Here is a 25,845-nt window from a genome sequence, read left to right on the forward strand (position 1 = left end):
GTGGTGGTGCACATCTTTAATCCCAGCATGCAGGAGGCAGAGGCGGAGGCAGGAGGATCTCTGAGTTTGAGGACAGTCTAGTCTACAGAGCGAGTTCCAGAATAGCCAGGGCCACACAGGAAAAACCTGCCTCAAAAGAAGAAACAAAGCAAAACTGAGCTATGAGCTGATTCAGGCCTATTACCTCTCAGTCATAATCCTAAACCACTCAAAATAGTGGAATTGTGTTATAAGTTATTTCAGACTTACAAAAAAATGTTTGTTTTCTTTCAAGACAGGGTTTCTCTGGAGGCTGCCCTGGAACTCACTCTGTTGACCAGGCAGCCTCCAAACTCAGAGCCCTGCCTGCTTCCACCTCATAAATTTAAAGGTTATGGGTATGATATACATAATGTGATACATGTTTTGCCTACACTTCAGAGCCTGGTGCCTGTGGAGACCAGAGTAGGTATTTGATCCCATAGATACAGAGTTTGTGGAGTTACAGGAGGTTGTGAGTGCAAGGACTCAAATATTTCGTCCTTTAAAGAGTAGACAGTGAGTACTCTTACTGCTGGGGGCCTCTCTGACTCACAGACCTGAGGCTAGGTCCTGCAGATGGATGGCCAGGCTCCTGAATGCAGTCTTATAACCGTGTGCCTCAGCAGCCTGGCTGGCCATGCACTGGCGGGCAATGGCCGACCTGTTTTTATCTCGTGGAGATTCTAACTCAGAACTCCACCCAGCTTGCTAGGTTCCCACTGGCAGTTGCTACCACGCCAGCACCGTGCTTCAAATCCCCCCACAGTCTTTGTGGTGTACCTCAGGCAGACCCGGCACTTTACCACTGTACCTTTCTTGAACCCAGGCGAGCCACTACGTGAAGGAAAACACAACACAAACTCAGTTCAGAAACAATGGTAACTCAATCTCTGAGTGCAACAACTAAAACCTAATCTTGTGAGCCTTATTAAAAACTGATTCCTCTAGTGAATCCTTGCGGATCCGCCATGAAACAGGAAAACTCTAGCAGCTACATCTTACCCCTCGGCTGTCCCATTCCAAACGGGACCTAACTCGCCCCCCCTGCTACCTATTTTTTTCTCTCTCCAACCCAGCAGTCCCGTCTACTCGCCCAGTGATTGGCTCCCCTATTCACTAGGTGATTGGTTCACAAGAACAGCACCCGGCCCATCCGCAACATAGGTAAGTGCTTTCTGAACAGTTTAAATGTTGCAGACAGGCTTATTGACAGGGGAAGGTAAAACAGCAAGACTGATGCCCTGAATTCCATCCCACACGATAGACGGAGAGAATCAACTTATACAAATTAATTCTCATCTGATGTCTACAAGTGTCCTAGCACGTGCACACACCCCACGCCCAAACAAAAACAAATAAATAAAAGTGTCACGAAAAAGATTGTCTTAAAGTTTTGTGATACATTTATTTAAAATACTTTAGTCCAAAAAGTTTACTAAATAGATTTTTCCAATATTTAAAGAAAATGGTGCCATGAGGTGGTGGCACACGCCTTTAATCCCAGGACTTGGGAGGCAGAGGCAGGTGGATTTCTGAATTTGAGGCCAGCCTGGTCTACAAAGTGAGTTCCAGGACAGCCAGGGCCATACAGAGAAACCCTGTCTTGAAAAAACAAAACAAAACAAAACAAAACAAAACAAAAAAAAGAAAGAAAGAAAGAAAGAAAGAAAGAAAGGAAATGGTATCTGTAATAACAGAAAGGGTAATTGATCATCTGTCATGCCAACAGCAAGCAAGGTCTTCCCAGTGCAGCAACAACGTTCAGAATGGATACGGTGGCCTTTTCAGAAAGCATGCAAGTTACATCAGGTTGCTTCTAAGTCAGTAGGAGAAACCCATTCACCGGGCTCTGCCCATGGAGAGACAGACACAGCATGTCTGTGTAAATTGCAGGCATGCCAGCTCTGACAGGTCACACTTCAGGCTACCTAATGTTGGGTTTTATTTCTTTCTCTTCCTCCTCCTCGCTGTCGTCAACCTGCTGTATGACCAGATCGGCAGACCCGTCCTCTACGATCTCCACATAGGATCTATTCTCTTCCTCGCTCAGGTGCCACCGGCAGTCCTTGTCTCCATCGGCCGGGGCTGTGCGGTGTTGCTCAGCCTCCAGGTCAGCAGGGAGACTTTCCATGCCCACATCAGCAAGACACTCGTTACATAGTCTGTAGCGCCTGGTTCCTTCCTGCACCACTTGCCCCGTGAGGTCAGTCACGTGGCGTTTGCATTTCCTGCAGATGAGTTTGCATGCCTGGTGAATCTGCAGGGATTTAAAGAGTGATAAAAATAAATGTTCAAAACTGGGTCACTTTGCTATTTTAGGGACCAGTTCATACACTTAAGACGCTCAAAGCGTTAAACTCAAGTGAACATCTAATTATTCCAAGAGCCAGTGACACGTCAGATACCGGCGTTCTCTAAATAATGGCTGTAATGGGGTTTTTTGTTTTACTACTATTATACACTTAATATTGCCACACATCCATTAACCCATTCCTTCCCAGAGTCAAAGTTGCAAACATGTTCTGCTTTAAAGATTTTAAAGAATCATCATCAATGTGTACGAAGGGTGAAGATGGATGCTCTGGTGAACATATGGAGGTCAGAGAATAATGTTTTTGATTTGTTTGTTTTTTACTTTATATTTTATGTGCATTGGTGTTCTGCCTGCATGTTTATCTATGTGTGGGTGTCAGAGCCCCTGGAACTGAAGCTACAGGCAGTTTTAAGCTGCCTTGTGGGTGCTGGGAACTGAACCCGAGTGGGTCCTTTGGAAGAGAAGCCAGTGCTCTTACCTGCTGAGCCATCTCTCTAACACCCTTCATGTATTTTTATCTTACTAGAGGAAAAAATATAATCCTGATTATAAGTTTATCAATATTTTTGCAAAGATTACTGGCTATTTTTATTAACCGAAGATTGGCTAGGAAGCGGTTTGGGTGTGAGAGGGCTTGTGTCCTAATCCTCATTTGGTCAGTCTTGATCATTGATTAACCAAGTATCTCAGAGTAAACTTAAACATGATAGAGATTCATGGGAATGCAGGCGGCAGAAGAACCTGTGTAGTCTGGTCTTATTTTTGTAAAAGAAATGCATGGAAGAGTTTGGGGGAGTATAAACAGACTATAGGCGTGCCCCTCTACACTCATCTTAAAAGGCTGTTACTGTCGTTAGTGTTTCCATGATGCAAGGGTGACCGTGTAGGTACACAGGTGACAGTGCGGAGAGTGTGGGTACACAGGTGATGGTGTGGGTGCAGTGTGGGTAATGATGCAGGTGCATGGGTGACGGTGCAGGTGCGTGGGTGCCACGGCATGCGTGTGGAGATCATAGGAGAGTTTTCGGTATTTTGGTATTTCAGGAACCGGTTTGCTCCTTCCACCATGTGGTTCTGAGGTATGAACTCAGGTCATCAGGCCTGGCAGCCTTTACCTCATGAGTCACCACAATGGCACCTCTTTGGTATGTACTCTATTATATATTGGCATATACATAACTAAATGATTTATTTTTATTTATGTGCATGTGTGTGTGCCTGTATGAGTATATGCCACACGTGTGGGTCTCCATGAAGGTCAGGAAAGGGTATTGGATCCCTTTGAGATGGAATTAGGGATGGTTGTAATCTGCCTGACTCTCTATGAGAGTAGTGTGTACTCTTTCTTTGGTGGGGGGGGGCTGGGGTTCTCTGTTCTGGAACTTGCTCTGTAGACCAGGCTGGCCTGGAGATCTGCTTATCTCTTCTGGGACCAGAGGCCTGTGCCCAAGCCCAGCTAGGAGAATGTACACTTACTTGATCACTGAGCCATCTGCTTTTATTATTTAGTGTGTGTGTGCTCGCGTGCATGCGTGCGTGCGTGCGTGCGTGCGTGCGTGCGTGTGTGTGTTCCTGTGTGGCTGCGTGTTTATGTGTCATTGTGTAGACAGAAGTCAGCAGACACCCTCTGGTGTCAGTCCTAACCTTCCGTTTTGTTTGAGGCAGGATCTCTCCTGTTTGCTGTCGCACTGCAAATGCCTCTACCTTAGGACATCGCTTTCGCCTAGCAAAGACTTTTACCAACTGAGTCATCTCCCTGGCCCCATTTTGGGTTGTTTTTGAGACAGGATCTTACATTCAGGCTGGCCTGGAAGTAGACCAGGCTGCCTTCCTACTAATGGTGATCCTCCTGCCTTAGGCTCATAAGCACTGGGATTAGCGGTACGAGCTACATCTAGTCCATCCCATCGTTACACCTTATTAAACTTAAAGGCATTGAGCTGCCACTTTCCTGATAGCCCCTGAATTGGAATGTCTGTTGGCCTTCACGCTCCTTTCCTTAGGGAGACTAGGGGGAACCTGATACAGACTAGAAAGGAGGTGCACTGGAGACAGGTCAGACCCAGCCCCTGACAGAGGTCTCAGCAGGTTCCAGCTATCAATAATAGATGCTGAGTATACAGATAAACGGTGATTCTGATCTGACACTTAAAACGTTTATACAGGGGGCTGGTGAGATGGCTCAATGGGTAAGAGCACCCGACTGCTCTTCCGAAGGTCTGGAGTTCAAATCCCAGCAACCACATGGTGGCTCACAACCATCCGTAACGAGATCTGACTCCTTCTTCTGGAGTGTCTGAAGACAGCTACAGTGTACTTACATATAATAAATAAATAAATCTTAAAAACAAAACAAAACAAAAAAAAATGTTTATACAGGGTAATTATTGTCTCCTAGGAGAGAAATATATCAAACCATATGAGATTCGGTATGAACTAATGTGGAAATATGAAAAGCTGTAGCACCAAGAGAGTATCTCCTACTTCAGGGCCTCAAATGAGGATAAAATTATTGAAATATGTATATGCAGCCTGTGATGAGGCATGACTTTAATCCTGGAGGCAGAGACAGCTGCACCTCTGTGAGCTCTAGACCAGTGAATGCATTTCCATGTTATTTAGTGTGTGTCTGTGTGTACATGTGTGTCCCAGGGCACATGTGAAGGTCAGAGGACGACTTTCAAGAACTGGTTCTCTCTATCACGTTGAGTCGATGGATCGAACTCAGTTGTCAGGTGTGATGGAAGTGCCTTCACCCACTGAACCACACAGTAAAGCTTTTTTTTTTTTTTGAGACAGGGTTTCTCTGTGTAGCCCTGGCTGTCCTGAAACTCACTCTGTAGACCAGGTTGGCCTCAAACTCAGAAATCCACCTGCCTCTGCCCCCCAAGTGCTGGGATTAAAGGCGTGCGCCACCACGCCTGGCCCTAACTCAGATTATTAAAGTAGTTAAATGCAGGGCTGGGGCTGTACCTAAGTGGTAGAGACCTTGCTTAGCATGCAGTATTCAATCCCCAGTACCAGAAGGGGGAAAAAAACAGAGGGAGGGAGAGGGAGGAGGGAGGAAAGGAGAGAGAGAGAAAATGAGAGAGAGAGAGAGAGAGAGAACAGGAAGCAAACTGACAAAAAACTGGTATACATACAGTTCGGAAATGGCTACTCAGATGGTCTAGCCTGCTGAACCGTTTCCCACAAGCCTGGCATGGGTAGGGCCTCTCTCCGGTGTGGCAGCGCAAGTGGCGCTTGAGGTCTGCCTTCCGCTTCACCACATGTGTGCAGAATGGGCATTTGAACCGAAGCCTGGTCAGGTCATCTGTCAGGAGACAGTTGGATTACATCACTGCAAGATGACAGTAACGATTTTATTAGCACAAGGAATGCAGAGGAGTTGCTGAGTGCAGCCGTGCAAAGGTACCGACACATCGCTTGATTTAAGCGCACTCTGACTGTCGAGCAGTCCTGGGCACAGAAGGAAAACCTGACTATGAAGACCACCACTCTCATCCTTTGTAATCGAATCCTACACATCAGACTTTACATGTGAAAAGCTAGTACCAGACTGTAAAAACACGCACACAAGCCAAGAATAAAGCAAATTAGTTTTTTGTTTGTTTGGTTTTAGTTTTGTTTTTTTGAGACTGGGTTTCTCTGTGTTGCCCTGGCTGTCCTGGAACTCACTCTGTAGACTAGGCTGGCCTCCCAAGTGCGGGATTAAAGGGGTGTACTTTGCTTCAGAGAGATTTTTAAAGATTGTATTTTTTACGTATTTTGTTTCGTGTGTGTGTGTGTGTGTGTTATATGTTGGTACACATGTATGCCACACTGAGAGTGTGGAAGTCAGGAAAACATACAGGAGCCATCTTGTTCTCTGCTTCCACCATGCGGTCCAGGGTTAGAATTCATGTTGCCAGGCTTAGGGACAAGTGCCTTTACCCGGTGGGCCATCTCTTAGCCACTTATTGTTTTTCAGGACAGGATCTCGCTCAGTAGCTCTGGCTGTCCTAGAACTCAGGGTGAGCACCCTGCCTCAGCCTCCTTCATACCATGGTTACAGATGTGGGCTACCATGCCCAGCTGTAAAAGAACTTCAATTTGTTCTACTTACATCTTTTATACCTTAATATGCTTGTTAATGCTTTTCTCTTATGTTATATGTAAGAAAACATTTTATGTAATCACCTCCTCTTACTTTTTTTTAATTCACTTTAGATTCTGCTCACCACCCCTCCCCCTAACCACCACCTCTCACTATCCCGGTTTTTGTTTGGTTGGTTTTGGGTTTGTAGTGCTAAGGACAGAATCCAGGGCCAAATTATGCAAAATTGTGTTGCTGCCGCAAGACACCCTCAGGCAGTTTTTTTTTTCTTTTTTTTTTTTTTTTTTCGAGACAGGGTTTCTCTGTGTAGCTCTGGCTTTCCTGGAGCTCACTTTGTAGACCAGGCTGGCCTCCAACTCAGAAATCCGCCTGCCTCTGCCTCCCAAGTGCTGGGATTAAAGGCGTGCGCCACCACGCCCGGCAGAGAGAGGCATCTTCTTTTCATATAGATGTGTGTGTGTGTTCTCTGAGTACTCTATTATTTTGACTGTCATTAAATGTGTTCAGTATTATATTTTAAATTAAAAATTATAAATTCATGTTCTATGAAATAAATTTGGTAAAAGTATGACTTAAAAAAAAAATCGGGGGCTGGTGAGATGGCTCAGCGGTTAAGAGCACTGACTGCTCTTCCAAAGGTCCTGAGTTCAAATCCCAGCAACCACATGGTGGCTCACAACCATCCATAATGAAATCTGATGCCATCTTCTGGAGTGTCTGAAGACTGCTACAGTCTACATATATATAATAAATAAATACTTAAAAAAAAGACTTGTGATGAGTAGGGACTTAAGTGGGAGTAGAGGGGGTACAGGACTGGATGGGACTGGACAGGGACACTACAGGACACATGACAGGACTCCCACCCCTGACTGCAGCTCACTTGATGTCTTGCTCTGGCCAGCCACATAGGATCTCCAAAATTTAAAGATTCCATATGCCACATGTCTTTAAAAAAAAAATCATATAAGAGCCTGGAACTACGACTCAGTGGGTACAGGCAACAGCTGCTTCTCCAGCGGACCTGAGAGAGGCTCACAGCATCCACATCAATTCCAAGTCCAGGACATCCAATATACTTTACTGGCCTCTGTGAACACTGCCCATACAGGCATGCTCAAACACACATACACATACACACACACACACATAAATAAATGTAAAAATCTCTTTAAAACTGCCTGGCACTTAAAATGAAGGGTATCTGGGGCTTGAGAGAGACCTAGAGTCCTTGGGGTACCTGGAAAGCTCCTGGCTATGCCATCAGGCCCTTGGCTGTACTGGAAGCCAGCAGGAGCAGGATCCACTTCGGCATCCACCGGTACCTGCTCTTCAGACTGGGAAACATGGTTGCCGGAGTCGGTCTGAGCTTCTCCTTTGCCGGGCTTAAAATGAACGACTTCAGACGGTTGTGGCAGTCTCACGTGCTTGGCCTTTTTACTGGGCTCCTTCCTTTGCTCATGCTTGGCCAACGGTCGCTGAGGACTCCTCTGGGAGGCTGGGGGGTAACCGTACTTGTTCCACGGCTTTCCAGGGTCTGGGCTCACGTGAGAGTGGGGAGACCCGCCTTCTTCCTGCCAGCTGCTACTATAAAAAGGGGGACGCTCTACTCCATTAGAGCCAGTGTCCTTATCCGAGAGGCTGAAGTAGCGATCTTTCTCTTTCTCGCTAATGTCCAAGGAAGACTTAATGAAAGTCTTACACACACTAATGACGTCAGTCATCTGAAGGAAGCTCGCGGCAGACATCACCTCTATAACATTCTGTCCCGTAAGAGAGAGTTTGCCGGAGTATACGAAGTCCAGGATGACTGTGAAGGTATCGGGGGAGAAGGTCTGAAACGTGGCTGTGGTGGGCTGACTCGTCTCCCTTGAGTTCTGAGAGAGCAGCATTTTAAAGTAGCCGCTGCTTGCAAACAAGACATTCCGATGCGCTTTGAAGACCTTGCCTTCCACGAGAATACTGCAGTCACAAAACACATCTTGCCTGCGCTGCTCATTCAGTTGCTGCAGGAGGTAAGACTGGTGAGAGGAGATCTCCATTCTGCAGGGAAAGGACACACATGGGTACCAGAGGAGACCTAAGAAACAAGCCTGGATCGAGCCGGTGAAAATACAAATGAGAAGATTGGTTTCCCAGCCAAACCTCTTTTCTTAGAAAATAGTCCCCAGGCTGGGCGGTGGTGGCACACGCCTTTAATCCCAGCACTCAGGAGGCAGAGGCAGGTGGATTTCTGAGTTCGAGGCCAGCCTGGTCTACAAAGTGAGTTCCAGGACAGCCAGGGATATACAGAGAAACCCTGTCTCAAAAAAACAAAAGAAAAAAAAAAAGTAAAATGAAAACTATCTTCCAGGCACTGCCTCTGATACGAGGTAGGAGCAACAGAAGGAAGTGTTGTCTGCTGTTTAAATGACACTGGGAAGAATGACCCCAAGTGTCATTTAAACAGCAAACAACACTTGTCTCCTATTGCAAACACTCCAACCCACTGCTCAGTTCGTTGAAAAGGAGGCAGAATTGCAAGACGGGATTAAGCCTGAGTTTGGGGGTACACACACTTCTAAGTCCCTGCCGTAAACCGGGCAACAGAATTTCCAGATAGAATTAATAGTGAGTTTCCAGGTTAGTTAGTCTCTTATGTCCCTGAAGTAAATTATCTGTCTGAAATATACAGAGATACCTTCTGTTCTCTGCACAGGATGTCTTAGTATATTATCTTGTTTGACAGACAAGAGCCCAGGAAATAAACCCTGCACATCAGAACCCAGGGGTTCATTTGCCAACTGTTTGCAGTGGAATAGATTTATGACCTCAGTGCCGATGCAAAAGTGATCTGTGGAGCAGTGTGTCAGACGGTGTCACCGAGGCTGCATTTCCATACTGCAGGCAAGGCTGCTCACCGCAGTAGCTATGACCATGGTGCAGAGTGCCTAAGAGGAGAAAGGGCAGGCTCCAGGACTCAGACTCTTAGCCCAACTGACCAGAGAACCATTACCCTAAGGGAGTTTTCTCACACAGCCTGAGGTGGAGACATCACGATGTACAGATGGCTTGCAAAGTTACAAGGGAAGTGATCTTACGCCTTGACCAAATTTCTTCTGTAACAACCATTGATTAATAATGAAGGTGAAGGACCTGGGAACTTGGAGCGAGAGCTCTGGAACCGATTCAGACCATCAGAGAACCTTGCTCCTCTGAAGTGCCCCGGGCTCCCCACGTACCTGAAATGAGTCTCCTCACTGACCTTGTTCTCCTCCTCCTCCTCCCCCACTCCTCTCCCCTCCCCGGCCCCCCCACAATCTAGAGAGCTCAGGTGGGCCTCATACTCGGGATCCTTCTGCTGCAGCCTCCCAAGTGCTAGACTCTGGGGTGGGGTGGGTGTGTCATGATCTCTACTTCTACATGCTTTCAGAAACGTAGGGGTGCAGTGATCTGAATAAGCAGGGCCCCATGGGCTGTCTATTTGAGGGACTATTTGGAAAGAAATAGAAGTCGGGCGTGGTGGCACACGCCTTTAATCCCAGCACTTGGGAGGCAGAGGCAGGCGGATTTCTGAGTTCGAGACCAGCCTGGTCTACAAAGTGAGTTCCAGGACATCCAGGGCTATACAGAGAAACCCTGTCTCAAAAAACCAAAAAACCAAAAAAAAAAAAAAAAAAAAAAAAAGAAGGGTTAGGAAGTGTGCCCTTGTTGGAGGAAGGTTGTCACTGGGGCTGGGTTCCAAGGTTTCAAAAGCCCATATCAGGCCCAGTCTGTCTGTCTCTGTCTGTCTGGGGCTGGGTTCCAAGGTTTCAAAAGCCCATATCAGGCCCAGTCTGTCTGTCTCTGTCTGTCTGTCTGCAAATCAGGACGTAGCTTTCAGCTTCTGCTCCAGCACCCCGAGTGGAGCCATGCTCCCCCCACCATGGTAAGGGACTAAACCTCTGAAACTGGAAGTCACCAGCTGAATTTATCTTATGAGTGTCGCCTGAGGCAGAGTATATCTTCACAGCAATGGGACAGTGACTAAGACAGAAGTTGGTACTAGGCAGCTGGGTCTTGCTCTGATAGCCCTGGCCATGTTACTTGTTGGCGGAAAGTGGACTTGGGGATTTTGGATTAGGGAAGCATTGAAGGAAGGCTTTAAGCAGGACTTAATTGGCCTTACTAGTAGGCCATGAAAGACAATGGAGCTGAGAACAATGTAAATAACAACAGTGTCAGAGGGGGAGGATGTTAGTGAGCCGGCCTAGAGACCATTCTTGAGAGATTTTGGCAGAGAATGTGACTAATTTTTTGCCCTTGTCCTAAAAATCTGCCTGAGGCCAAATTGAAGAGTTTTGGATTATGTCATTGGCAGAGATTTCAAAGACAGCCTAGTATTGACTTTGTCTGGCGACACCACCAAGAACTGTGTCACTCTTACGCAGGTCTATACTGAAAAGAAGCAAGCTGGACAAGGACAAATACGGAAACACAGTTCAAGGAGAGAAAGACACCGGGAAGGAGGATGGAGGTGAGCCCAGTGCTCAAGGAGATAAAAAGTTTAAATAAAAGCCAGATGGGGCTGGAGAGATGGCTCAGCCGTCAAAGGCTAGGCTCACAACCAAAACTATAAGGACAGCCTGATGCTGAATGGAATGAAGGGATTGTTGACTTTGGGGAAAGACCTCACCCAGCTAATGTTCCAATTTGTGAGAAGGAAGTAAGCAAAAGCTTTACACAGCGAAGGAAACCTTCTAAAACAGAAAGCTGGTGAATACGTAATTGGATGGGGTGTGTCCCAGGCAAGCAGGAGACCTTGGCAGCCTCGGCCACAGGGTTCTGGCTTTAAAATCAAAGATACAAGAAAGGGGTGGGTTGTGGAATCTCCTCGGTTGGCTAAGGAACGCCAAGGATGGGCATGTGTCAGGGGTGTCCCCGCATGGAGGCTCAGAGAGGCCATTGCATGAAGCTATGAAGGTGGAGCCTGGCTTGCCCTGGAGATGCCAGCGCTGTGGCATACCTGCCAAAGAGAGTTGCGGACTGGATCTGGAACCAACCCAAGAGAGAGAAGTTTGTTGCAGTCAACAGAGCTGAAAGGACTTGGAGAGCTGAGCAGTGCTTTGCCATCAGACATGGAGGCGCGGAACGGGGAGTCTGCCCTGCTGGGGTTCAGACTAGCTTTGGCCCAGTTTTTCCTCCTAGTCTGTACGCCTGTATGTTGGAAGCACATGCTTTGCCTTCTACTTTTATATGACCTTACAGTTAAGAGATTGCCTTGAGTCTCAGAAGACTCTGGAACTTGAAACGGTGTTGAAACAGAAAGACCGCGAGGACGCTTGAAGTTTGACTGAATGCATTTTGCATCATGATTATGGCTACAAGCCTGTGGGGGCAGGGAGTGGAATGTGGAGTCTTGAATCCGGATGGCCCCCCCATAAGCTGATAAGGGGCAGGGCTGCCCTTCATAATGGTGCCTGTGGTTCCTGACCTGAGATATTCACCGGTAGGGGGTGCCTAGCAAACTTCCTCAGACCTCCCTCACCTCGCCAGCACTACTGGACCATGCTCCCAGCCACAGAAGGTTTGCCAAGGTGCTAGGTTCTAAGCCCTCAAAGGAGGAAAGAAAAAGGATGTCAGATTTCACTAAATGACCTAAGCACAAATTAGGGAAGTATTTGGTATTAACTAAGGAATACACTGTTTAAGTAGGCTGACTTTGTTGACCCGGATGCAGTTATCAGATTCTGGATCACAAGTCCCAGGTGGGGGGGTGGGGGTCGGGGTGAGGAGTCTAAAATGTATTTCTCTCCTTGACTGCAACTGGTACCCAGGAGGAGGTAATTTCCAACTAGGTTAAAATACCAAAATTCTGGCAGAGTGCAGAAGAAGGCCAAGTGAGCGAGCTACCATTATGATCCCATCAGAGAGAGGATGCTCTGAAAACCTGGGTGCTAGGCAACAGGATGTGGTGTGCATTAAAAGCACTGTATGGGGGTGAGGGGGGAACTGAGCAATATATGACCCCATCTTTTTTTCCTAAAACTGTGATATTTAGGTCTTGAAACCAAAGGGCTGGGGCTATAGCTCAGTGGTAGAGTCCTTGTCTACCATGCACAAAGCGCTGTGCTTGGTCTCCAACACTGAGTACAAAAAAAAAGGAATGAAGGAAGGGATGGAAGGAGACAAGCCGGTTACAGCTGGCCTGTGCCTGTAAGTCAGGGGAGGAAGAGACGGGGCTTGGGGCTTCCTGAGGCCTGTTCTGCTCAAGCTCCAGCCAGGTTCAGCAAGACTCTGTCTCAAAAACTAAAGTGGCAGCCAAACTTAGAGGTGCATGGCTTTAATCACATCTCTTGAGAGGAAGAGGCTGGCGAATCCCAGTAAGTTCAAGGCCAGCCTGGTCTACTTAAAGAGTTCTAAGCCACCCAAGACTACACAGTGAGACTCTGTCTTAAAATAAAAATAATATTGTGGAAAGTGATTGATGAAAACCTCAACCTCTGGCCTCTATACTCACGTGCACACACATGTATACACACACACACACACACACAACACATGCACGCACGCACAAAGGAACATATACACACACATATACATAGAAGGGAAGAAGGAAGAGGAGGAGGAGAAGAAGAAAAGAAGTAATAGGGCTGAGGCTGTGTGCCCAGTGATTCCTATTAGCATGGAAGAGTTCCCTGGTTTAGTCTTCAGCACCAATAAAACAAGAGCAAAACCACAAATCGAAAATGAAAGCAACTGTGGCGTTTGCAGCCACTTCTGCTCTGTCTCTACAGAGATCTTAGCTTTTGAGGTGCGAATGCCCACCCCTTAGACAGACCGACCAGTACCAGTAAATTGGACTGTGATTCAGCGGAATTTTCAGTACCCTTCTGGGGGAGGAACACTTTCATTTACATTTTTGTAAGCTGGCCTGGGAAATTTAGTGAGATATTGCCTCAAAATAGAAAGTAAAAATGAGGCTGGGGATATAGCTTAGTGGCAGATCAATTGCCTACTAGGCATAAGGACTTTACCCAATTCTCAGGAGACTGATGAAGTTGACTAAAACCCGTTCTATTGCTTAAAGTGGCGTGAGTGCAGCTCAATACAGAGAGAAGGTCCCAGGCTACCAGATGCATTGTTAGAAGGGGTGTGTGTACATAACCCAAACCAAGCGGAGTCCCTGGGTACTAAATCATTCCTTATGGTTGTCTGCCCCAACTCCAATGATAACTTCCAAATATTTATCTCCAGCCTAAATTCCTCCCGTTCTAAACATTCTTAAAATGCTTTAGTGTTCTCTGTAACAGTCTGATTCTTCACTCTCCGTATCAGTTAAAAATGAAGATCCCAGGGCTGGAGAGGGGGTTCACCAGTTAGGAACACGTACCAGCACCCACATCAGGCGGGTCACAAGCACCCACAACTCCAGTTCCAGGGGTCCAGTGCCCTCTTGTGACCTTTGCTATGCTCACATGCTACACGCCCCCCCCCCCAATCTAGCTCTCTGCAGAATTGTAAAAAAAAATTTTTTTTTTTTTTTAAAAAGGACTCACAATGGAGATGTAGTTCCTGCTGTGGTGATAAAACATACTGACAAGGGTTGGAGAGATGATGGCTCAGTGAGTAAGAGCACCAACTGTTCTTCCGAAGGTCCCGAGTTCAAATCCCAGTAACCACATGGTGGCTCACAACCATCCATAATGAGATCTGACACCCTCTTCTGGTGCACCTGAAGACAGCTACAGTGTACTTAGATATAATAATAAATAAATCTTTAAAAAAAAAAAAAACCATACTGGCATGCAGGAGGTGGTGGCTCATGCCTGTAGTACTGGTATTCGGGAGACAGAATCACTCGGGTTTAGGAGTTTGAGGCTAGCCTGGTCTACAGAGTGAGTTCCAAAACAGACAGGAGTATACAAGAAACCCTGCTTGGGGAGAAAAAAATTTTTTTACTTATTTTATGAGTACACTATAGCTGTCTTCAGACACACCAGAAGAGGGTATTAGACCCCATTATAGATGGTTGTGAGCCACCATGTGGTTGCTGGGAATTGAACTCAGGGCCTCGGGGCTGGTGAGATGGCTCAGTGGGTAAGAGCACCCGACTGCTCTTTCGAAGGTCCAGAGTTCAAATCCCAGCAACCACATGGTGGCTCACAACCATCTGTAATAAGATCTGACTCCCTCTTCTGGAATGTCTGAAGACAGCTACAGTGTACTTACATATAATAAATAAATAAATCTTAAAAAAAAAAAAAAAAAAAAAGAATGAACTCAGGGCCTCTGGAAGAGCAGTCGGTGCTCTTAACCACTGAGCTATATAAAAGTTCTGACACGAGCTGGAGAGAGAGCTCAGCAGGTAAGAGCACTGGCTGGTCGTCCCAGGGACCCAGGTTCAACTCCCAGCAAGGACATGGCAGCTCACAGGTGTCTGTAACACCAGTTTTAGGGGCTTCTATACCCTCACAGAGACATACATGCAAGGAAAATACCAATACATGTGCAGTGAAAATTACAAATTAGAAGAATTTTGACAGTAAGTTGGAGGCTTGGGAAGCAGCCAGGATGTGAAATAGTTGCCACACAAAGATGGAGACCTGCTGTGACTCAGAGCTTCCATAAACTCTGTGGTGGTAGCATGCACCTGCGCTCGATCAGGCAGTTCAGGGACAGGATACGTCTAAGTGTCTTTGGTCCTGTCCTGAGCAGAAGGCACTAGCATGGACTTCTTTCTTCCTTATGATCCACCGCCTTGGGCTTCTGGAAACATGACAATGGGAACCATCAATGCTGACCCTACTTGGGATTTGAATACACTATTAAAATATGGAGCCATCAGAGTTTTGAGACCCACTATTTGCTCCTAGTCAAAAGAATGGGGTCTGAGTAGCCTTGGCGGAAATACCTGAAGATTGGAACGTTATATGCTCTTGACCCTTGCCCCGAGTCCATGCAGTTGGACCATTCAGTCCCCGAGTAGGTGATCATTTCCTCGTTCCCTCAGGAAAGCAGATGAAGAAGACATGCGAAGGCAGGCTAAGCAGATGGGAGGACTGATCAGCCCGTAATGAGATCATGGGCTTAGTCCTCCTAGAAGCCACTCTTGATATAGATTACAGAGCTTCCACCACTCAGCATGGCTCAGCCTCCCTGGTTAGCTATCTACCGTCTATCTTCTATCCATCTATCAATCAATCAATCTATCTATCTAAGCTATCTATCTACTGTCTATCTCTCTATCTCTCTATCTAAGCTATCTGATAGCTCTGATATCTTCTAACTATGTATCATCTACCTCCTATCTATCATCTACTATCTGCGTTCTTTCTATTTCTCACTACCTACCTACCTTCCTATCTTTTCCGTTTGAATACTTGCCCCCAAGCTAAGCATCTTTCCTGTCACTCTAGGATTCTCATTCTTTCTCTGAAACACCCACTTCCTTTCCACCATACAGCTGAACCTGCCGGCTTTCTTAGACTCTAACACAAAAGGCTTTCATCCTTCTTTCCTTCTTTCTTCCTTCCTTCCTTCCTTCCTTCCTTCCTTCCTTCCTTCCCTCCCTCCCTCCCTCCCTCCCTCCCCACTACTCCCCTCCTGGCAGCTGCCAAGGTTTACAGCTTGCTTACTCCGTTGTTTTTGTTCCCAGTTCTAACAAAATGGTCCTCAAATTTCCTTCTGAATCTATTTTTAAATAACTGTATTAAGGAGACTAAGGATCCATAAGGGATCCTTAGTTTCCCCAGCAACAACCCCAGTGTTGCTCTAGTGGAATGGGAGGCAGAGTCAGAAGACACCCCAGAAACATGGGGCCCACAAGCCTGATACACAGAAGCAGCAAACAAGAGACCCTGTCTCAAGCAAGGTGGAAGATGAGGACCAACACCCAAAAAAGCTGTCTTCTGACCTCCTCATGCGTGCCCACATTCATACACAAGCAACGTGCACAAAGGTACACAAGAAGAAAAAAAGGAAAAAAAAGTGAGCAGAGAGGACTGACCAAGACCATCAGAGTGATGAACATTTCATACAGGGAGTGGGAACACAATAAATCACATAAAATACACAGTTGCAAAATTCTGCTTTGTTTTGAGACGTATCTCTGTGTAAACGTGGCTGTCCTGGAACTCACTCTGTAGACAGGGTGGCCTCAAACACAAAGAGATCCACCTGAGTGCTGGGATTAAAGGAGTGCACCGCCCCCACCAGCTTTTTATATATATTTTAAAATGAGGTATAACATCAATGAGATATGAGGGGCTGGAGAGATGAATCAGCGGTTAAGAACACGGCTGCTTTTCCAGACGCTCCCAGGTGAATTCCCAGCAGCCACACAGTGGCTTACAAACACCTGTAACTCTAGCTCTTAAGGATCTAACATCCTTTTCTGACCTTTGCATGCATACGGTACACAGACACGCGGGCAAAATAGCTGTACACATAGTATAATAGAAATGCAATGTTATTAATGTACAAAATTAATGTTTATGTAAATAAAATAAAAGGATTAAAACTTTCCACGCGTGGCTGGAGTGGAGCGCAGCAGCAGAACACCTGAGGATCTGAGTTCAGTCTCCAGCACCAAGGAAACGCCTCCCTCATACCTGGCAATGCACGATGCTGCTCTGGGAACCGTAGGACAGCTGAAGGGCAAAGAGGAAGGACTCTAAGTCAACAAGTTCACGAACAGCGGAGTGTCTGTGGGGAGGAAAGAGATAACACAGGGTCAACTTCTGTAATAAGAGACGTATCTGCTGGGATACCTAATTATTTATATAGAAGGCAGCGATGTTCAGCATGTAAAAATAATTTGGCATAGATTATTAGTTTTTTTTTTTTTAAATGGCTTTGATGCATCAGATCACGTTCTAAATAAATTAACACTTTCAGGGCAGAGTGGAACACGCCTGGGACCCCAGCACTTGGGAAGTGGTTACAGGAGGGTCAGGGGTTCAAGGCTGGCTGCGTCTGTCTTGGACCCTGTCTCAAAATAACAGAAGCTTAGGAAACACTGGCAACTAAAGCAGCAGGATGGAAATTGTGAATGAACTCAGAAGGTGGAGAAGTAAACGTTTTTATTGTTTGTTGAGACATTAGGAAACCCGGGTGGGTTTGGATCTTCCTGCCTCAGCCTCCGCAGTGTTAGGACAGGCATGCGATACCGTGCCCAGGAAAAGCAGGTGTTTGAGGGAGGAAAAATTCTTGCCAGAATGAAAGATCATTCCTTTGTTACCCAGTCCTAGGGAGCTAGGACGGTGTGGGTGGAGCAGTTACTCTGACAGTGTTCTGGGATCACCAGAACTACACAGGGGTACAATCATGGCCAGCGAAGGTGAATTCAGAGTTACCAGAGAGAATATGGACTTCTAAGCTGAGTCTGCATATTACATGGCTTTTATGAGCGGATGAAATGTCATGTTTTGGGACAACTACCAAGTTCCACCCTCGCAACTACTCAGACACCTTTAGAACATCCTTTTGGAAAACTAAAAAAGTACATTTCCACACTCCTTTGCAGTAAAGTTGCCGCCGTGAGAGATCTCAACAAGGTATTCTTTTATGACAGTTGGAAGGTAGAAATGTGGCAGGAACCATGGTTCGCATGGCTGGGCTGTTAATGCTGGCAGACATGTTTATGGGAACTTGATGATAGCTGTCAAATATATATTCAGATCTCACAAATTCATTAATGAAAACATTATGTTAACAATTATTATTTTGGGGGGGGGTCGAGATAGGGTTTCTCTGTGTAGCCCTGGCTGTCCTGGAACTCACTTTGTAGACCAGGCTGGCCTCGAACTCAGAAATCCACCTGCCTCTGCCTCCCGAGTGCTGGGATTAAAGGCGTGTGCCACCACGCCCGGCTGATGATTCTTAAACTAATAGGCAGAGTCACTGTTTGGTGACTTTCTGGATCCCCAAACTGCAGCTAGGAATGTCATTTGCAGCCCCCCGAGTCCCTCCCTGTACTCCCTTGGGGGGTAGTCTTGTTCTGGGAAACATTTCAGAAGCCCTAAACCACAAGCCCCTCCCTTACGCAAGCCTTTTTGGTGACTTTGTAAGGACCAAACATTTTAGGAGAGCTTTCTTTGCTTAATTTTAAGCAGTTTTTATGTATTTATTTGAACTGTTTTGCTTTTCTGCAACGAGATTCAGACAACAGACCGACACCTTGTTGTTCTCACGGCTAGAGCAGAGGGGTGGGCAGTCTGTGAGTTCCCTGCCTTAGTTTCTTCGTCTAAAAATGACAATGGCAACAGCAACCTGATGCTCTGGAGCTAAGGGATAACATTCGTGAGAAATAATCCAAGGAAAATGTTCACAACAGGGCCTTCAAGACAAATCACGGAGCTGGAAAGCCGGCTCATCAGTTATGGGCACTGGTGGTGGTGCACTCCTTTAATCCCACCACTCAAAAGGCAGAGGCAGGCACATTTCTGTGAGTTCAAGGCTTGCTGACCTACAGAGCAAGTTCCAGGACCCTGAGAATCTCTGTCTCAAAAATATCAACAACAAAAGAGCACTTGCTGCTCTCCCAAAGGGTATGACTTGGAGCCCCAGCACCAACATTGGTCTGCAATAGGATCCATCCAGAGTCCTATTCTGACCTCTGTGGGCACCAGGCACAGACATAAAAGTAGGGGTAATAATCATACACACAAAGAAATCATTTTTAAATAAACAAGTGCTGCCAGGTGGTGTGTGCCTTTAATCCCAGTATTGGGAGACTCACACTAAGTTTTTGTTTTGTTTTGTTGGAGACAGAGTCTCACTATGTAATCTTAGTTGACCTGGAGCTTGCTCTGTAGATAAGGCTCCACCTGTCTCCACCTCCCTAGTGCTGGGATTAATTAGAATTTTAAAGATTTTTTTTTAAATTTTACTAATGTGTTTGTATGTACATGCAATCTGTGTGCAGTGCCCATGAACACCAGAAGAGGGTGTCTGATCCCTGGAGCTGGAGTTACAGGTAGTTGTGAGCTGCCCAGTGTGAGTGCTAGGAACTGAACTCGGGTCCTCTGGAAGAGAAACAAGTGCTCTTAACTCCTGACCCGTCTTGCAAACTTTTTAGAATTTCATTACCATGCATTATCTTGTGTCTGTTAGAATGCTTGTACGCTGGTTCTACCAAATATTTATAGATACCAAAAAGTGAGAGAACCAGTTTCAATCTATATAGGAAGTTGGGGTTTTTTGTTTTTTTGTTTTGTTTTTTTTTTATTATTTTTATTATATGTAAGTACACTGTAGTTGTCCTCAGACACTCCAGAAAAGGGCATCAGATCCCATTACAGATGGTTGTGAGCCACCATGTGGTTGCTGGGATTCAAACTCTGGACCTTCAGAAGAGCAGTCGGGTGCTCTTATCCACTGAACCATCTCACCAGCCCCGGGTTTTTTTTAATCAGTGTTTTTAATGTAGTCTTTTTTAAGATTTATTTATTTTATTTATGAGTACACTGTAGCTGTCTTCAGACACAGTTGAAGTGGGCATCAGATCCCAGAGCATCAGATTTTGTTACGGATGGTTGTGAGCCACCATGTGGTTGCTGGGATTTGAACTCAGGATCTTTAGAAGAGCAGTCAGCGCTCTTAACCACTGAGCCATCTCACCAGCCCTATATAGCTGACTCTTAAGAGCAGAGCCAGGCTGGAGAGATAGCTTAGCAGTTAAGAGCACTGACTGCTCTTCAAGAGGTCCCGAGTTCAATTCCCAGAAACCACATAGTGGCTCACAACCAACTATAATGGGATCTGATGCTCTCTTCTGGAGTGTCTGAAGACAGCTACAGTGTACTTACATATAATAAATAAATAAATGTTTAAAAAAAAAAAGAGTCAGCTATATAGCTCATTTCAAATGTTACCTTACTCCTGAGTGCTGGGATTAAAGGCATGTACCACCACACCTAGCCTAATTTCTACTTTTAAAAAAAATCATTATATCTGGGTATTTTGGAGGCAGAGGCAAGCGGATCTCTGTGAGTTTGAGGCCAGCCTGGTCTACAAAGTGAGTTTCAGGACAGCCAGGGCTACAGAAAGAAACACCCGCCTCCCCCACCACTCTCCTGTTCTTAAAAGAAACAGCATTTAATTTTTAAACTAAATTACTATCACTTATTATTGTGTATTTGTGTTGTGCCAGGTGCACAGCCTATGGTGGACACCTGAAGGTCAAAGATAACAGGTGGGTGTTGACGCTCCACTATCATGTGAGTTTCAGGGACCAAATTCAGGTCATCCAGGCCTGCAAATATCTTTACCCTGAAGACCTTATCACTGGCTTCCAATAATCATCTTTTTAATAATTTTTTTCAAACATGAACTTCACCACTGTATAATTAAAGACACTAACACACAAGAGAAAGTACTAGAAAATCGAGGGCTGCAGCAATGTTTCAGGGGTTAAGAACACAAGGTGCTCTTGCAGGGGACTCACAAGACAGCTCCCAACTGTCTAGAACTCCAGTTCCAGGGCATAGGAAACTCTCACAACAGACACAAATTAATTAAGGAACGGAAGGAAGGAAGGAAGGAAGGAAGGAAGGAAGGAAGGAAGGAAGGAAGGAAGAAAGAAAGAAAGAAAGAAAGAAAGAAAGAAAGAAAGAAAGAAAGAAAGAAAGAAAGAAAGAAAGAAAATCTCCAAAATCATACACAAAGCAAGCGGCCACATCAAGCTTGAACACAGTCAGCCCAGAACCAATTTACCACGTCTCACTCCTCTGCCCCCCACAGTGTGTGCAAATGTCCCACACAATGCCTCAGTTTACACTCCCAAAACAAAACTGAAACAGTCCTGGAGAAGACAGCGCCAGAGGAAGGAGCAGGAAAACCCATTTAAGCAAAGGTGGGCCGGGAAAGCTGCAGTCCAAAGTGCCATCTAGCCAGCACAAGGTCAGGGTTGCTCCCAGCATCCCACAAAAGGTGGAGTATACACCTAGGATCCCAGGACTGAAGAAATGAAGGCAGAAGATTTGGACTTCAAGGCCTTCCTTGACTACATAGCAAGTCTGAGACAGAGCTGGGCTACATAAAACTTGTCTCAATAAAACAGTCAAGATTTTCAACAGACCGTTCTTGGTGAACTACACAGCAACAGGAAGTGAAGGGCTCTAGGAAGCCCCAGCAGGGCAAACGTGGTGCTGGCAGGCCTCACCCTTTTTCCTCCCCTCTCCCTTGTAAACCATAGATCACATGCCTAAAGCTAGCCACAAGATCCATTCTCTCGTTGGATATTTTATGCCAGACTCATTCCTAAGGCTGAGAACCAAGGTCCAACAACCGAAAGTCCCCTTTTGGTCACCCTAATTAACACACCCAATCAAAACATACCAATGCTGGCCAGTTCTAACAGCATCCTAGTCTATTCTAACACAGACCTGCTCCTTTTTCCTCTTAAAAATCACCCCTGTAAGGCTGGAGAAATGGCTCAGTGCTTAAGAGCACTGTCTGCTCTTCCAGAGTTCAATTCCCAACAACCACATGGTGGCTCACAACCATCTGTAATGAGCTCTGATGCCCTCTTCTGGTGTGTCTGAAGACAGCTACAGCGTACTTAGATATAATAATAAATAAAATAAAATAAAATAAAATAAAATAAAATAAAATAAAAATCGCACCTGTCAGGTCATTCACTGCTGTTTTTTTCTGGAGTCAGAAAGAATCTACTTGACTCCTTAGCGCCTTAACTGTGAAAACAGGTGTTTGGGTGTAGTTTGTACCTAATCCTAGGTCCGGAAGGGAGCACCCCGCTGTGCGCGGGTCTCTTCAGGAAGTACAGGGTAAACTGTGTGTGTACCTTCCAGCTTGGTAGCGTTCAGCATAGTTGACAAGAACAAATAGTACCGTACAGCAGAGAAGGCGTACTTCCTGCAGAGGCACCCACAGGTATGGATACTGCCTTCCAGAACTTCTCTTTTCTGGAGACTGACTTTACAGGTTGTACTGGCAAGTCAGACTTACTCCCAAGAGTCATGCAATAAGCCAAGCAGAAACACTTCCTCAATCTTGTATGAGTTAACTACCTACAGTAGTCCCTAGGAAGAGTACAGAATTCAACTCCCCGTCAGGTCAATGATCTTTTAAAGAGTGTTGGAAAAAGACAATCACGATTTTAGGAACCATCAATGTTGAAGGTCTTCGGACTAGAAAGGAAAGAAGTCTTTTAGACTGACCTTTGGGCGACACGGGAAACCTGGATGAAATTTGTGCTCCAGAAAGCCATCTTTTCCCACTGCACACAGCCCTGATGGAGGCCTTAGTGTGTGGTCCTAGTAAAAACCCCACCTCCTAACTTTGGGCTAACGGGAAGAGAGCAAACTGTTCTTTGAATGGCGACTGTATTTCTTCGGAGGACGAACGGCCATGTACAATTCTGGGAAGGTTTAGAATTAAGTCCAGAAACAACTTAAGAGCTGAGCTTTAGAAATCTGTGTCGCCTCCAAAGTTCAGGCTGAAAGTTCACTCGCAGAGGAGGAAGAGTATTATAGGAGCTTTTAGGGGGTGATTAGGCCACCCTGGGGGGAGGGGTGCTGCCCTCGGGGACGGGATTAGCATCCTAATAAAGAGATTTGGAGGAGTAGGTCTGCTCTCCACCTCATCCCTTCTACCCATTTTACTAATGAAGGCACAGCACTGTATTTACCCTCATTATGTATGCCACGAAGAGGTGCCTTCCGGGAAGCAGAAAGAAGCCACACAGGGCACCATAATCTTGTGCTTCCCAGCATCTACCAGTGCAAGAAGTAAATATCTGTTCTGTTGTTTTCTTCTAGACAGGGATTCCCTGTGTATGTAGCCCTGGTTGGCCCGGAACTTGATCTGTTGACCAGGCTGGCTTCCAAAACAGAGAGATCTGCCTGCTTCTGCTGGGATTAAAGGTATGCAACGCCACGGCCCAGTAATATCTGTTCCTTCTATGTGACCTGACCTTCGGTAATCTTAGTAGCACATATGGTCTACAGGGTCTAAGATAGGAAAGTCTTAGAATGAAATGTTAGAACACTTAAGAGGGACTGGGTAGATGGCTCAGCAGTTAAAAGCACTGGCTGTTTCTCCAAGGATCTGGGTTCAATCCCCAGCACCCACATGGAGGTTCACAGCCATCTCTAACATCCATGTAAGGGGATTCAACACCCTCATCTGGCACCAGGCAAGCACTTGGTATACTGGCACAAAGGCAGGCAACACACACACACACACACATATATATATAAATCTAAAAAAAAAAAAAAATAGAGAGAGACTCGAGTTTTGAAACTATACTTGGAAAGGCCTCACCGAGAAGATGACATCTGAGTGATTGGTGTCCATAGCAGGAAAGAATGTGTATCTTTGAAACTACTCCAGGCAAACCAAACAGCAGGTGCAAAGGCCGTGAGGTGGACAGGAACAGATGGAGGAGGGATGGGTGGGGAGAGGAGGTCACTGTGGTGTGCCAGTAATGTCGGCTAACCCCAGGGTCTTGGGAGGCGGGGCAGGAAGAAGTAAGACCAAGGCAACCCTGAGAAAACCCTCATCTCATAATAAAATTAAAATTTAAAATAAGGGGCCTGGGGATGTATCTCAATGGTAACATTTACCTAGCCCATGCAAGGCCCGGGTTCAAAATACACACACACACACACACACACACACACACACACACACACACACGCCACACGCACACACACCACACACACCACACACACACACACACACACACCATGGGGGTTTTGGATTTTTTTATTTTTTTAGTAGGATGTGAAGGAGCCATTTAAGGTTTGGAGAGGGCTGGGTTTAGTGGTAGAGTGCCTATGTGACATGCATGGGTTCAATTCAAGTACAGGATAATATCAGGTGTGGTGATCTATGCCTGTAATCCCAGCATTTGGTAGGGGCTGCAAGAGAATCAGAGGTCCAAGATTTAGGGCTAGCCTGGGGTACATGAAACAGTGCCTTCAAAAAAAAGATATATAAAATAGCTTTTTAAAAGAGGAGTTTTAAAACTTATATTAACGTCTTTGAATATTAAAAAGTATATAATTGTGCCAAAAATTTGCCTAGTGCATCCCAGCCCTCCCGAGGTGGAGGTAAGATCAAATTTTCAAGTCTAGCCTGAGTCCGCTTTAAAACAAAGAATAAATAGGTAAATAAAAGTGCGATTTAAGTGATAAAATCAGCGAAGGTTTTGGTACTTTGGAGACTGTTCCGGGACGCTGCAAGAACAGGGCGCCTTGGGGGGCTGCCACGTCTCAGCTCCCTGCCTAGGGATGAGACTCCCTAACCATTAGCGTTTTATTTTTCCCCCTTTCCCCTTTGCTAGGTAGAATAAACAGCCGGAACCCGTAGCCGTCTCATAAGAAATTAAGTGCAATATTTCGTCAAAGTGAAACCACTCCATTTACTAAAGTTCTGCAAATAGAAAGACTTCTAGGTGTTGGCGGCGTGTGTGGTTGGGTGCCCGCTAGGTGTGAATCCTATTCCAAACACGTCTCGCAAAGACGTGGATTACGAATAACCGCACGGTCAAGGGCGAGTAAGCGCGCCAGAGCGCGAAGGGACTAAAGCCGACAGTGTCTCCAGGTGGGAGATGCCAGGGACATTCTGCCGCGGGGCCAGCTGGGGCTCCATATTTCTGCCCTCGGTTCTAAGCCCAGAACTGTCGCGTCGTGATGGAAAACCAGAGAGTGGAGGGCGGAGTGAGACCGCCGGGCTGCAGCGCCCCGCGCCCCGCGCCCGACGTCTGCAGACACGCCCGGCCCCGTGGCGCCGCCTCGCCGCCGCGGCCGTCAGGAGGCTCGGGCGCCTTCCCGCCTTTCCCCGGGCCGGGCCAAGGCTGGCGGCGGGGCGGGCGCGGGCGGCGACGGTGCAGCCATTGTCCCGCAGCCGCGCCCGGGGCCGCCGCCGCCGCCCGCGTCTCCTTTGTGGCCGTCGCCGACCCTCGGAGCCGCCGCTCTGCGCCCCCGGCTGCAAATGGCGCCGGGTGCCCCCTGCGTCGCCCGGCGCACCGGCTGGGGTTGCAGTCCCGGGGCGCACCCCGGCGGCTCCGCCGCCCTCCGCCAGGCTCTGGGCCCGGCCCGCAGCCCCGACGCCCGGGCCGCCCTCCTCCCGCCCGCGCCCGTGCAGCCACTTACCGCGGGGCTCTAGCCGCTCGCTCGCTCGCTCGCTCGCGCGCGCGCGCGCTGCGGAGCGATTCCCGGTTCCGGGTAGGGGAAGCAGCCCCTTTCCGAAGCCGAGGCTTTGCGCCCTAAAACAAGTAGCCCCAACGTGGGAGAAACAAAAGGTATTTGCTGACGTGGGCGTTGGACAGAAACGCCCGAGGGCTGAGGACACAATTAAAGGGGCAACGCACAGATTTCAGGCACCAACCAGCAGCTTCGCCCACTCCCCCTGTCCGTGCCCACGCCCGACTGCACCCTCCGCAGGCACTAGGGCGCCCAGGTTCCCCAGCAGTTGATTGGGGATC

At 46.8% G+C, this 25,845-nt stretch overlaps 1 protein-coding gene and 1 long non-coding RNA gene across 3 annotated transcripts; one reads left to right on the forward strand and one right to left on the reverse strand.

Moving 5' to 3' along the window:
• Positions 1-1,405: 1,405 nt before the first annotated feature.
• On the reverse strand, positions 1,406-25,802 carry Zbtb8a (zinc finger and BTB domain containing 8a). Its single transcript, NM_028603.4, has 5 exons — positions 25,514-25,802; positions 17,003-17,096; positions 7,672-8,474; positions 5,479-5,648; positions 1,406-2,278 (listed from the first exon to the last, which is right to left on the reverse strand). Exons 3-5 carry the CDS (start codon positions 8,471-8,473, stop codon positions 1,946-1,948), a joined length of 1,305 nt encoding a protein of 434 aa, NP_082879.1. The 5' UTR covers position 8,474; positions 17,003-17,096; positions 25,514-25,802; the 3' UTR covers positions 1,406-1,945.
• Positions 2,051-7,393, forward strand: LOC108168979. 2 transcript variants are annotated; one of them, XR_001784447.2, is made up of 3 exons: positions 2,051-2,619; positions 3,380-3,480; positions 4,001-7,393. It is a non-coding gene; the product is annotated as an uncharacterized LOC108168979 (long non-coding RNA). The 2 variants fall into 2 exon arrangements; XR_003955284.1 differs by having other exon boundaries at positions 2,271-2,619; positions 3,380-7,393.
• Positions 25,803-25,845: the final 43 nt, after the last annotated feature.

Source organism: Mus musculus, chromosome 4, assembly GCF_000001635.26.
Source record: "Mus musculus strain C57BL/6J chromosome 4, GRCm38.p6 C57BL/6J".
Classification (NCBI taxonomy): domain Eukaryota; kingdom Metazoa; phylum Chordata; class Mammalia; order Rodentia; family Muridae; genus Mus; species Mus musculus.